This window comes from Anarhichas minor, unplaced genomic scaffold, assembly GCF_050575085.1.
Source record: "Anarhichas minor isolate MPS153535 unplaced genomic scaffold, ASM5057508v1 ptg000027l, whole genome shotgun sequence".
NCBI lineage: Eukaryota > Metazoa > Chordata > Actinopteri > Perciformes > Anarhichadidae > Anarhichas > Anarhichas minor.
The window spans coordinates 19,880,983-19,893,710 of NW_027466473.1; the positions used below are offsets into that span (position 1 = coordinate 19,880,983).

The window sequence follows — 12,728 nt, forward strand, 5'->3', positions numbered from 1 at the left end:
CAAATACAATTCTGGTACAAAAAGTTGATTATATTACATGTTTTTCCAAATGCTCCAAAATAATTAAAATGTAACATCTCTTAAAAAACCCTCTTAGGAGCCTGAGGTCATTTTTAGATTAAAAGGAAAAGAAAAAGAAGGCAAGGTTAGGGTTGCAGCTGAGAGAGTCCCTGTGTTTTCATCAGCTCTCCACTAGGAGGAGGCAGAGGTCCCATGAAAGTGTTACAAGAGAAACCAATACAGTCAGTGTCAGAGCACCAAGTCCTAGAAAGATCTTTTTCTCCTTTTCATCCGTGTCTAGTCGTTTTTCAGTGTGTAAATGAACTAACCCAGCTAAACTAACCTGTTGATGCTGAAGCGGTTGATGCAGAAGTTTGGACAAGAGTCAAATTTGTCCAATCCTTCAGTTGTGGAGACCAGACTGAGGAAGTGCCGGATGTGCCAGCTGGCTCTGGGCTGCAGAGGTGCTGGAAGACAAATATTTAAATTATAGTTGAGATCCAAAGGTTTCCAAACTATACCCAATCTTATCAGCCTGCAATTTGGGGAAAAAATGACGCACAATACATCATTTCCATTTGATGGAATGGGGCAACCATTAAAATAAAAAGTCTTGAGTTTAAGTTCACTCAGTGAAAACATCATAAATGCTTCAGCGAAGAGCTGAAACAAGGCCATGCAGAATACAGCTGGTGTTTTCAGACAGTGGAGAAGATTGTTCTGCCCTTTAAGTTACTTAAAGGGAAATAAAAACAGGATTGCTAAAAGATTAATTTCATTCATCCTCTCTGTTGTAATCAGGAGGGATTGATGAGATTGTTGAGATTCAACAGCTTCAAAAAGTTGCTAAAAGCTAAACCAACAACCTCAGCCAAGCAAATTACCCAACAAGACATTCCAGGAGTCAAAGAGGACGGTAACCATTATATTTGACTTCATGTAAGTAATAATCACCCGTGTAAATCTCCAACTAAGCTACATATGCGCTCACACCAGCTTCAGAGGTGTTTCTTCATCAGATATCTTATCTGCATAATGTAAAGATTTCTCTAAAAGCATGTAGCAACCATGCAAACAGCCCCAGTGTCTCTGCATCTAGATTTTCTTTTTTTACATATAAATATTCATAGAAATTGTCACACAACTGTAGATTCAGGTAATACCAGATTTCCGTGGGAGATCCTCATTTCTGTCGTCTCTTCTTTCCTCTCGGGACTGACTGAGTCACCACTGCTCTCTCTCTGACCCCCCTTTCTCTTCTCTATCTCTCTCCCTCCCTCCCTCTCTTTCTCCCCCCTCTCTCCCCATTTAAGTGAGCTTTACTGGTGCAAAGTTCAGTTCTAAATATTGTCGACCTTTTGGTGGATATCGGTAATGAAATGAAATAAAGAGAAACTGGCTTATGCACAACTATAAATGTGTAACAGTAGTCGTGCCACAGTAAATTACTTCATTTGTGTTTGTTTTTATGCATGTCATACTGTATACATTTTGCATTTCACACTGAGCAACTAGCAGCTAAAGAGCCAGATGTTTTTTTTTCTCAGGAGTTGGTGGAGACCAAAACAGAGCTTAAAAGACAGTTAACATTAGACTTCATCAGGTGGCCAGAAACATCATTTTAAATGAATGTTGCTACTTGATATTTAATTGAGACTGTTTGCTAACATTTTCGCCACTACAATAGATCAGTGTTTACATGTTGCACTGCCCCCTAGTGGCAAAAAACATGCAGGCTTAAGTGAAGATACTGAAAATGTAAATGTTGACATTTTCAATATTCAGTTAAGACCTTTAACTAACTGAGTGCTTTGAGTTGCTTCTACAGAAACATGAAACAAAATGTGAATAATGCTTAAGTTGGCATGACAGGATATTATGGGAAAACAAATAAAAAATGTCAGTGAAAACGTTCCCTATATTATTTAGAGCGCCATTGCTTTTCTTTCAAAATATATTTGTTGTAAATTAGTTGTGCAGAACACTTAGAAGACAGGGTTGCTGAACATGCAGCTTTTAATTTAAAAAATCTTGCAATCTTCCTGTTTTATCTGCACTCATCTGGCTTATTGCTGAACTTGGCCAACCCTGGGGAAAAAATTTTTTTTTGGATTTCGGACAAAAGATTAAGATTATATTGACTGTGGATGGACTGTGACCTCAGTCTTCGGGGCTGCTGCTCTGCTGTCTGTTTGCACTGTTCAGACATTCACTCTTTGATCTTCACCTCCTGAGTTCAGCTGGTTTATCTGCTGTGGACAAAGCAGGGGGACCGTTGGACACCAAGGTTTAAGGTGTAATAAATCTTAAACTGTAATTTAATTACTACTACTACTCTAATCTGTAGGACCACATATTCATCAACCAGAAATCATCGCCTGTATGTGTTCAATGTACACAATGGACTCCATGCTGGAACCCTTCTACAGAGAGATTATCTCTACAAGTGATTTGAGAGGAGTTGTCACATTCACCAATGTTCTTGTTTTAAAAAGTTCTCCTTCGGCATGAAAGACAATCTAGTCTGCCATTTTAGTCATGGACCATTTTGTTTAAGCATGTTTTGGCATCTAACCCCATGTCAAACAAGTCCCTCATGGTCATGCCCCTGTATGACAGAGCTGACACCTATATTAACATTTTCCAATTGCAGGACTTCAAGCTCTGCAGCGTTAAGTTCTTCTTTTTACTCTTATGGGGTTTTTGGGTTCAACATTTAACCATACGCAGGCCACACAGCTTTTAAAAAAAATGTATCATGGAATACTTTATTAAAGGTTATAATAGATACGGGCTGAACATGTGTGAACATTTTTAAATGACAGCTGAGAATGTATTTATTTAATTAAATTTGATTTAATTATTGTTATTATTTTTAGCATTATTATGTGATGACACTGTCTGCCTGTTACTCCGTTGGTTTCCCTGCAGGTGTTGGAGGTGGGCGTGGCAGAGTGGAAACACCTGAGCTCATCAGCAACACTGGAAACACATGGGCCCTGTGTGCCAGTGCACTCTGTTAAAAAACCTCTTTAGTCTCAGTTGGTCCCTCTCTCCTTCCTGAGACACCCATTTGTTTTTTTCAGTTATATTCTTTAGTCTATATGTTTGAATGTGTGGCATTATTATTTTATTCCAACTATTTAAGGATTTCACTAAATTGTGATCCTCAGCCTCCAAAAGCTACTGTTCACATATTGACTCAGCTCCCCCTCCATTAATAGACCTCTCTAAATAAAAAAGTCGACAGAGGGAACAAGTGAAAGTACGGTAGCCATCGATCTGGATCAAGGGTAATGGGAAAGCTGCTGAATACAAACTCTTATTGCCAACAAATCCCTTGAAAAGCACAAATCTAACAATTCATTAGCTAATTAGCTTGTACTTCTCCAGATCAGCGGGCAGGAAGAGGGACCGTTGACACAACGCTGCCGCTGGCTACCACCACGCATTTTCTGTTACCAGAGTAGCGTTAAAGCGCGGTGGAATTGGCCAACTGTCTGCAAGTTAGCCAGCTAGCCGACGGACAACAAGCTTTAGGGTGTGCATTTCCATTGAGTGACCACATATTCAACAACCATTCTTTGCAACAGAGGAGCAGGGTTCAGGAGGTCATCGCCTCTATGTGTGGTTCAATACACATCGGATCTCATGCTTGAACCCTTTGTGCAAAGACATTCTCTCTCGACTAGAAGTGATTTGAAAAAGTTGTCACATTCACCAACAAGCTAGCTAGCTAGTTAATTCCACCACGCTTTAATGCTACACTGGTTACTGAACAAAGTTTGGCAATAGCATTGATCTTTCCCAAGCTGTGCCAAGAGTGTGTGGATAAAGTAGTTTGTTTTTAGTCGTTACTGTAAAACCTAACCTCAGTGAGTACGTGACTTGCCGCACATCGATTTAGGAAGTCAACCCTGTAATATAATTCACATTAAAATGGCCGCCGCTCCGACCATCCTGCTACTTTGATTTTTATTGGAATGTCGGTTCCACTCCTATTTTATTTCTATTGGCACAATGCTCCAGTGAGAAACACTAAATGTGTCACTCTACTTTAAATGATTTAGAGCAGGTAAACACTTAGGCATTCGGCTCTCTTTGTCAGCTGAACAGGAATGCAGGGTAGGGCGTGTATCTACAGAGATGACCTTTTGTTTTTGACTACTGATGTGAACTCTACCTTTGTTTGTTGTCACATTCCATTTTCCAGGAAGTATGGAGGCAGCATTCTTAAATCTTTACAGGCTCTGGTGAGGAAAGAGCTAACCACCAACAAATTCATCAACATTTGTCTGCTGTCAATATTATTTGAAACACCCTTCTATACTTTTCATCATCTTTATGTTGCTGCTTTGTTCAGTTGACCACAGCCTGTATCTTCCCGAGGGTTTTGTAAAGCCACAGCCTTTTACTGTGGTTTGTGGCTCGCAGTTGCTGTTGTGCGTCATTAAAAGTTTTTTGTTTTTTTAACGGTAATTGTTAAAGGATGGGAGAGGTTTCTTTATTTCACAATTCCTGCCTAGACTTTCTGAAGGAGAACAAACAGGTCCCAAAACCACAAGTTGCGTCACTTCCACCTGTTCAATTATTCAGATGATCATGAAATAAAAAATAAATTTCGCTGCTCCCCAGCCCCGTGTTTATAAACCAAAGTTCACCATGAAGCTTTGAGTTTAAGAGCCTGTTCCTGCCAGATAAAATACAAAAGACGTGTGAAGTTTTGATACCGGTGTATAATCTCTTAGCAGGTCAGGGTGGGTGCTTGGGCGTACTCGGGCGTGTGTGATTTTGATATTTTCGAAATCTGAACCAAGTATTTTGTCGTTGTTTGAACTTAACCAAACGATAGAGGAGAGGAAACGCTTGCATAAGTAACTTTACGATCAGTGATCTGGGTCATTTTGAATGCAAACAAGCATGTTGTTGCAATCGGGTTGAAACAATCGATGAGGGCCAAGATGGCGACTGCCTAAATGCTGAACTCCAGGCTTCAAAATGGAAGTTCACAAACTAATAGGTGACGTCATGGTGATTACGTTTTCTTCTTATATAAAATCTAACGCGTCTTCTTCCTGCTAGCTTTAGCTGCTCGACAAAAACTACAAGTAGCTCCCAAGTCTTCCTTCACAGAGGCTGCCTACCTATATTGCATTATTAGGATCCCATCGCTTCATGCCTCAGCATCGTGCACAAAGTGATAATTCACTAGCAAGAATCGCACCATCAAATAGAAGCGTTTAACAGATTTATTGAAGCTAAACGTGATTGAGATGCGAGGCTTGAACTTCGTGTAGCTCGTCCGGGTATGGCGAATGAGTTGTGGGCAGCTTCGATAGGGAATCCGCCGTAGCACCCGGGCACTGGGAACCCCCTCAGGACCCTAGAGAGGAGGAGAGAGGAGGAGAAAAACAGGGAGGGAGGGAGGGAGGGTCACCTAATACAAGAGCGTAACAGGAGGAACGGGCCAGGTGGGTATTCATGGCAATGCAGGAAGTGGTAGGGTTGAGAAGTGGTCCTGCTCCTGAAATTCCAGTATCTTCAACAAGAACGCTGACGTTGTGAGCAGCTGTATGCAGATAATATATCCAGATAGAGATCACATGGTAATACCAGCTGTGAATGGGCCCTCTTACAAACCTCAGCAATGAAAATATGCTGAAACACTGCTCACCGTTTGTCTTCGATTGCATGTTGACCTATAATCACAGGAAGTTCACATCATGAACTTTGTGTTGCAGGAAAACAATGTCATGACGTGTGTTTGGGCGGCGCTGGTGTCATGGCCCCACCCGCTGCTTGTTGGAATAAATAACAGCAAAGTTGGAGGAGCACAGGACGGACCGGTCCGTCCAGTTTGTTCTCTCAGGTGTTCAGTTTGTCCGCAGGTATTTCAGAAGAGACTGAGAAATGACAGCATAACAGTGCAGATATCAGCTGTGACAAGACATCAAACTCAGAGCTTTCTCAGCGCACAAATACACAGGTGAGACATTACCTGTGCTTTTTAGGAGCACACCTCCATTATATTACACAGACACCTGTCCATATTTGTGTCAAATTCTTTTTTTCATGCAATGATTTTATGTTTGTATTTTTTGTAAAGCACTTCGTGAAATTCGCTTGAAAGCAATTTGCTATGAAATATTATTAGAATTTCGATTTTTTTTATTCGTGTGTCCATAGGTCAGTCTAATGTGTGCTATTTAGACTAACTTTAAATTTTGCACGAGACCCAAACAGCGGTCTCCTGGACTAGAGTCTTGTGTTAGTTTGAGCCTCCCACCTTGTGTGGACTATCTCGGTCTTCATGTTAGACCCTCTACATCGGAAAGCGACAAAACACAAAAAAATCTCAACTTCCAGTGGTTTTCGCACTGAAACTACAAAAACACAGTTGATATTCAGCTCCCATGAAATCACACATGAGTGGGATTAGTAAACACGTGTAAATGTGAACTCTACATCCTGGTTTCCTCCTTTAGAAGCCATCATGACTTCCAAGATGGTCATCAGGCAGCCTCAGCCTGTGATGGACGCCCAAGGATCTGATGAGTGGGGATCTGGGATATGTGACTGCTGTCAAGACGTGCCCGAGTGTAAGTTTTATATCTTTATTTAGTTAACTTTATCTTATTTTATCTTATTAAACACATGGTATTATATTTACTGGTTTCCTCACCAATTCAATCTGTAACTAATTTGTTAATTTGAACACCAAAGAAACAAAATGATACAGACTCAAATCCATGTTTATGATTATAACAACAAATCTGATGTGAGAGAGAATGACTCATTAGTGTTGGAAAGACAGAAGACAGAGAACGATCAGGTGATCCGTTCACTTCCTCATATCTTATCTGTATCTCAAAACAACGTCTGTCTGTTCGTCTTTTATTTATTGGCTCTCTGTTCATGTCTCTCCTGGTTCAGGTTGTTTCGCTTTCTGGTGCTGTCCCTGCTTCGCTTGTAAAACCACCAAGAAATACGGCCAGTGCACCTGTCTCCCCCTGCTGGACGTGTTCGGTCTCATCCCTCCCATCACCATGTCCATGAGGGTCTCCATGCGGCACCGCTATGGCATCAAAGTAAGGCCACAACTATGTGTTGTTGTTGTTGTCAGTTGGCAGAAGGGTTCGAGCCCATCCCAATCTGTAATTTCATGGAGACCAATGGAGAAATGTCAGCCACTAAATGTTTAAAATAAATCATTGACTAAGCCTCTTTAACTAATATAACAAGACTGAAGCTCAGGAAGTGTCCGGTGTTACCAGCACTGATATTGGTATATTTCACAATTCCCATATGCTGAAAAGAAGAAGAGCATTTTGAATATATGGGTTACGTTCCCAACATTATGACAGGGGCACTCACCCACCTTGCATTGGGCTTTGAAAACTTGTGTTTTCTCAACTGCCCCCATAATAAAAGGTTTACAAACAAAACTACTTGATTAAACTTGAAACATCATGTAACTGGTTATTAAAGCTACTCTTTGGATATTTGAGAACCTTTATTATCACGTTCAAAATAACATAGCATAGGTATATATATATACATATCATTTAAACCAAGAATGACAACATTTTCCCAGATTTAAGGGTTCCTACATTCACATATTTTTCAAATATGAACCATTTTCCAGACTTCGATCCTTTGACATCACAGTTTTGGCCAGTTGATGTGCATAAACATAACATGTTTTGACAACATAAAGAAAGAATTACTGAACAGAGGGAGGAAATATTTATAGAAAAATGGAATTTAAACCAGTGGTTCATCACACATCCCCCCCACGACGCGTGTAACAGGCTGCAAGATCCCCCTTGTAGATCAGATGATACACCTGTTCACCAGACATCATTGTATTCTTCCTGCAGGACACCATGTGCAAGGACTGCTTGTACGCCACCTTCTGTTCGTCCTGCAGCTGGTGTCAGATGTCCAGAGAGATGCGCAGAAGAAAAATCCCCATCGTTCTAATCAGCGCCAAGACCACATGACCTCTCTCCTCTCTCGTAGTCACAACCAGGGCTGTCGCATGTTTCATTACACTGCAACCTGCTTTATCTGTAACATGTTATAACTACACTCTAGACTGAAGACCTTTGAGAGACAATAATAAAGCTCAAAAAGACTGAAAAACTCTAGCCATAAATGTGCGCCCTGTAATGCAAATCTATTGAGGTAAGCTTCAATGGTTAACCTATAACTCCCAGCATCATAAAATAACTGCAAGAAAGTTGTTAGTTTTTTGAGTCTTTCCCTTGTGTTTTTATCACCTCAGAATAAAGCTCTTACATTCAGGAAAATCCTGGTTAAATAGTAACTGTCCTCTGATTATTGATTGATTATTAACTGATGCATTCTCATGGATTCAGTATAAAAGTCTGTTTGATAGTTTCAAATGCAACTTTCTCGTATACTTTGTTTCATTTTCACAGCATTGTATTATTATCAGGCAGCCCGCTTTGTAGATGTTATAAAAGCTTGTATTGCTTTTTGTTATCATTATTATTGATAACAATGCTACAATGTATCAAAAGTGCAATTTGAAATAAATCTCAACTTAAACGTTTACTTTTTAAATATTTTTCTGTTTTTTGGCAAATGTGTGAATGTCACCATTTATCAAGTTGAGTTTCATTAATTATTGATTTATTTAAAATAAGATTGATTGATAAAATGTGTTATTTGTTTGTATATCCACACAGCCCTTTATTTGGAGAAGGTAACAATAAATGTGTATATATATATATATATATATGTGTATAAAAATAATGAACAAATGTATGACACACAAAGGGCATTACTGCAGAGAAAATGTACAGAAAACCACCTTTAACTTGAATTACCTTCAGTTCACTTTAAATACTGATGTAAAGCCTCACTCAGCTGGTAGAGGGAGCCACACACTTCACAATAAGCCGGTTGAGGCCATGTGGGGTCACAGTGCATCAGACCAGTGATGTGCAGCATCTTTAGTCACAGCTCACCTCACTGGCCCTGTCAACCAGGCAGGAGGACAAAATAACAACAACACCTTACAGCTAATGAAGCTTTTCTGCACTCTGCATCACAGAATGTGTGTTTTGTGTGTGTTCGAGACTGACGCTCCAGCAGCACCGACGTCGAATATCTGTCGTCTTTCTGCCTCTGTAAGTTTTCAGCTCACGCGCTGCTTTGAAATCCCTCGTCATGACGATGAGGGACTCTCGGACCTATTAAAGCTGACACACACTGCTAAGTGGCACTCAGCAGCTTCCTTTGTATTATGATTTAGTGGTGACACAGTTTCCTATTACTGTAAGGGAAAATAGAGAAGAAGTGACTTACGATTATTTGCTAGTGTAGGAAGAAATTCAAATGCTTCTACAGGCCGGTAATTCCATATCTATAGGAAGGACAATTTCCAGTAATTGATAAATAACGGATACGTATTTTTCTTTCTGGGAAATTCCTGTTTTCTCTAGAATTGGTAACAAATGACATAGTTCACATTAAAATAATAGCACATGTAAAATAATGCAATACCAGTTCATTCACTTCCACATTTTTATTGTTTTGATGCCATTATTATTATTGTCCACCCCTTTTAAATCACAGGTTGAGTGTTGAGGAACGAGTTGAATCGTGTCTCAATCAGGTCTCAACCAAAAACAACAGGATATGACTTTAACTTCGCTACAGGGCTGTTCAATTTGATTGTTTCTGTTATTTTGTCCACCCTCTGTATGGTGGCAATTATAGTATTTTTCAGACTTAACTTAGCTCATTTTTTCAAGGAAAACAAAATATATGAAGTAGAAAAAACGGGCCTCCACCACACTGCCTCCAGTTGGCATGCCTCAGGTGTATGCTACTTAGTTGAATGCTAATATTACGATATGCATTTGTGCTGAAATCACAGAGAATAATCTCACAACTCTTTGGTTTTGTTTTAAAATCAGCATGAGAGTTTCAGACACCTAACTTCTATAGCCATCTGTTTCCAGCAGAAAAAAAATAGACAAAGTTAGCGAGTAGTTGGTGAAATTAAGCAGCTAAAGAGACATTTTTTTGTCAGGAGTTGGTGGAGAGTAAATATTGTACTTGCATTATGCAATTATAAAAGTGGTGGCTATGTTTTTTGTCAACTTGTTTGAGTGTATTTCTGCCCCCTAGTGGCCAAAACCTGACAGATGGAGCTTTAAATGACATCAATACTGTGTGGTCAGCTAGATGTTTGCACAGAAGACGGCGAATAAGAGATTTGAGCTAATTTTGTGTTCAGTTTGCACTATGAATTTATGGAGTCACTATCATGTCATATTTTGCCAAATTACTCCCAATAAACTTTCCCATTAGTCCAGCTTGCGTTCCGGCGGAGGCGATCCCTCCCCTCTGCTGGCACACTTGGCCCTGATGTTCACTGTAAATTGCTCAGTGGGTTGTTTTTAATGGGATTATAATGACAGTTATGGTTTGCAAGAATTGATGTTTGTGACTTTTACGAGGTGTGAGTGAAGGGGCGGGTCCAGGCGGCTCATAAAGGCTGCAGGAATGTTAATTGGTCGAGGCCACTGCTGCCCTTCTTTGTTCTGCTCGCTCATAGTGGGCTTCTGTTGCGCCCGTTAAAGGCCAAAGAACTGATTTAAAATCTGTGACTTTAACCCCGCACACCCTCCGACACCCCCCACACACACATATGTGCAACGCTTATCCCACCTACAACCCCCCCCCCCCCTCCTTGGTCATCCCCTCCCATTCTTTCTTCTCAGGTTTTCCTTCCATCTCCTGAAGAAAATGGACCCCTTTGCTTCTCTCATTTCCTCCATGTTGCTTGATCAGGTGGTTGGCACTCCCCTCCCCGCTGGGTTTGATCCAGTGGTGGGGGAGTCATTTTATCACACTTTTTTTAACGTTACTCTTGTGGTCACACGGATGGCTTCACTTCACTTGACTCTGTGCTGAGGTGACGGAGGTTTGTGAAAGCCCAAATGGGATTAGTGTCAATTTTATTATTTTGAAATATTGAATAAATAAGCACAACAGAAGAAAGCTACTTGTTTTGGTATTCATTGTCAAACTCATAAACATTTTAGTGCCTAATACGTCTGATTATTAATTATTCTTGTTTTGTTTTTCACTCATCATTTGGACTTTTGTACAGGAGATAACTTATTTTAACCAAAGCCACAATCTTTTCCGAAACCGAACAAAGTTGTTGACAAGACTGTATACACGTATTTTTAGGAAAACGCATTAATTATGAGGAGTAACTTTTCGTAAGATACCATACAAACCGTTGCATGAGGGTAAGTTAAGCGACAACTTGGCACAAATGCCCCATAGATGATGACGCAAGTGCACTCCAGCACAGAACACACATCATCTAATATGGAAGAGCGTCACAGAGTCGCTGGCATGTCTTGTTTACTCGCAGCAGAGGGATTCAGGTTCAATGTCTGCAGCTCATTTGGGTTTTGTCATTATTTTGATCCTAGTTTTCTATTAAGGAGAGATTTTCAGATCTATTCTCACCACAAGACCCGTATGAACTCCACTCAGTGTGTCCGCAGGAAACACAGCAACCTTTAGATGTTTGGGGAAGAAGCGTATACCTCCAGGGTGCATGGTGAAGGGAAAGAGTGAGAAGAGGTCAAAACTCCAGCGACACTTGTAGTATAGAGAACAACTTTATTGTTTAGACCATCACGTTTCGCTTTCATCAGGGTCATGGAGGAAATGGGGGTGCAAAATGTCCATTAAATCATATTAAACCTGCTCCTTTCAGAAATAATCGATGTATTTTTCCATAAAAATTGTAAAAAGTGCGGATGAGCCTTGATTATCTTAACGAGTGAATCCTGAGATGTAAATCAGAGGTCATGAGATGGATTTGAACCTGGTGTACGTGGAATCTGCCCGAGTGTCATCCTGTCTGTGCTGAGGTTTCCACCATGACAGATAGAGACACCGTCTATCTGTCCATAATTTCCAGGGGGAAGTGTTCCTTTTAAAAAGACAAGGTTGGAGTTGCCGGGGAGTCGGCTGATAACGGCTCAGGTTAAGTTGAGGAGGGAGGCGTAGTCCGACACACACACTATCAGAACGGCAAGGCCTCCGGGCAAACAAACAGCTCTGACCTCTCAAAACAACGGCAGCAGGGAGCAGCTGATAGCGGGAGACGGATAGGTGGAGGTCGGTGATGTTGCAGCGTGTGTGTGTGTGTGTGTGTGTAGGGGAGGCAGAGGGCCGGGGCAAAAGGGCATGCAGGGCAAGAATTATCTGATCCCTCCGTGATGTGTGTGTGTGTGTGTGTGTGTGTGTGTGTGTGTGTGTGTAGTAGTTTATTTTACGTTTTGTGAGTCTTTAAGTGATGTAAAACCAAAAATGATTTCATCCCTGGTTTCAGTCATTGGAGACGTTTTGTGTCCCTTGAATGCTCTAAAAGGTTCCTGTGGGGGGAGCTGACATCCACGTAAGCAGCCAGGTCTTTGGCATCTTCACAGTTTGTCATACAAACTCACACCCCTGTTCTAAAAGTGTGTCATCTGCATCAAAATGTTGAAAAAGTATAAAAGCGTTTAAAAGGGCCAGTTTACTCAAACTACAAAAAAACAAACTAAAAAGAAATATTTTCTCACCATGGGAATGAGAACTAGAAAAACTACAAACAGCAACATCTTGTTCCACGAAGAACATCCTGATTACTCTAGATTTATGACTTTGTGGAGTTCGCCAGC

The 12,728-nt window shown here is 40.6% G+C and overlaps 1 protein-coding gene across 1 annotated transcript; it reads left to right on the forward strand.

The window, feature by feature from the left end:
- Nucleotides 1-6,493: 6,493 nt before the first annotated feature.
- On the forward strand, nucleotides 6,494-8,003 carry LOC142960746 (cornifelin homolog B-like). Its single transcript, XM_076102751.1, has 3 exons — nucleotides 6,494-6,599; nucleotides 6,934-7,088; nucleotides 7,881-8,003. Exons 1-3 carry the CDS (start codon nucleotides 6,494-6,496, stop codon nucleotides 8,001-8,003), a joined length of 384 nt encoding a protein of 127 aa, XP_075958866.1.
- The last annotated feature ends 4,725 nt before the right edge of the window (nucleotides 8,004-12,728 follow it).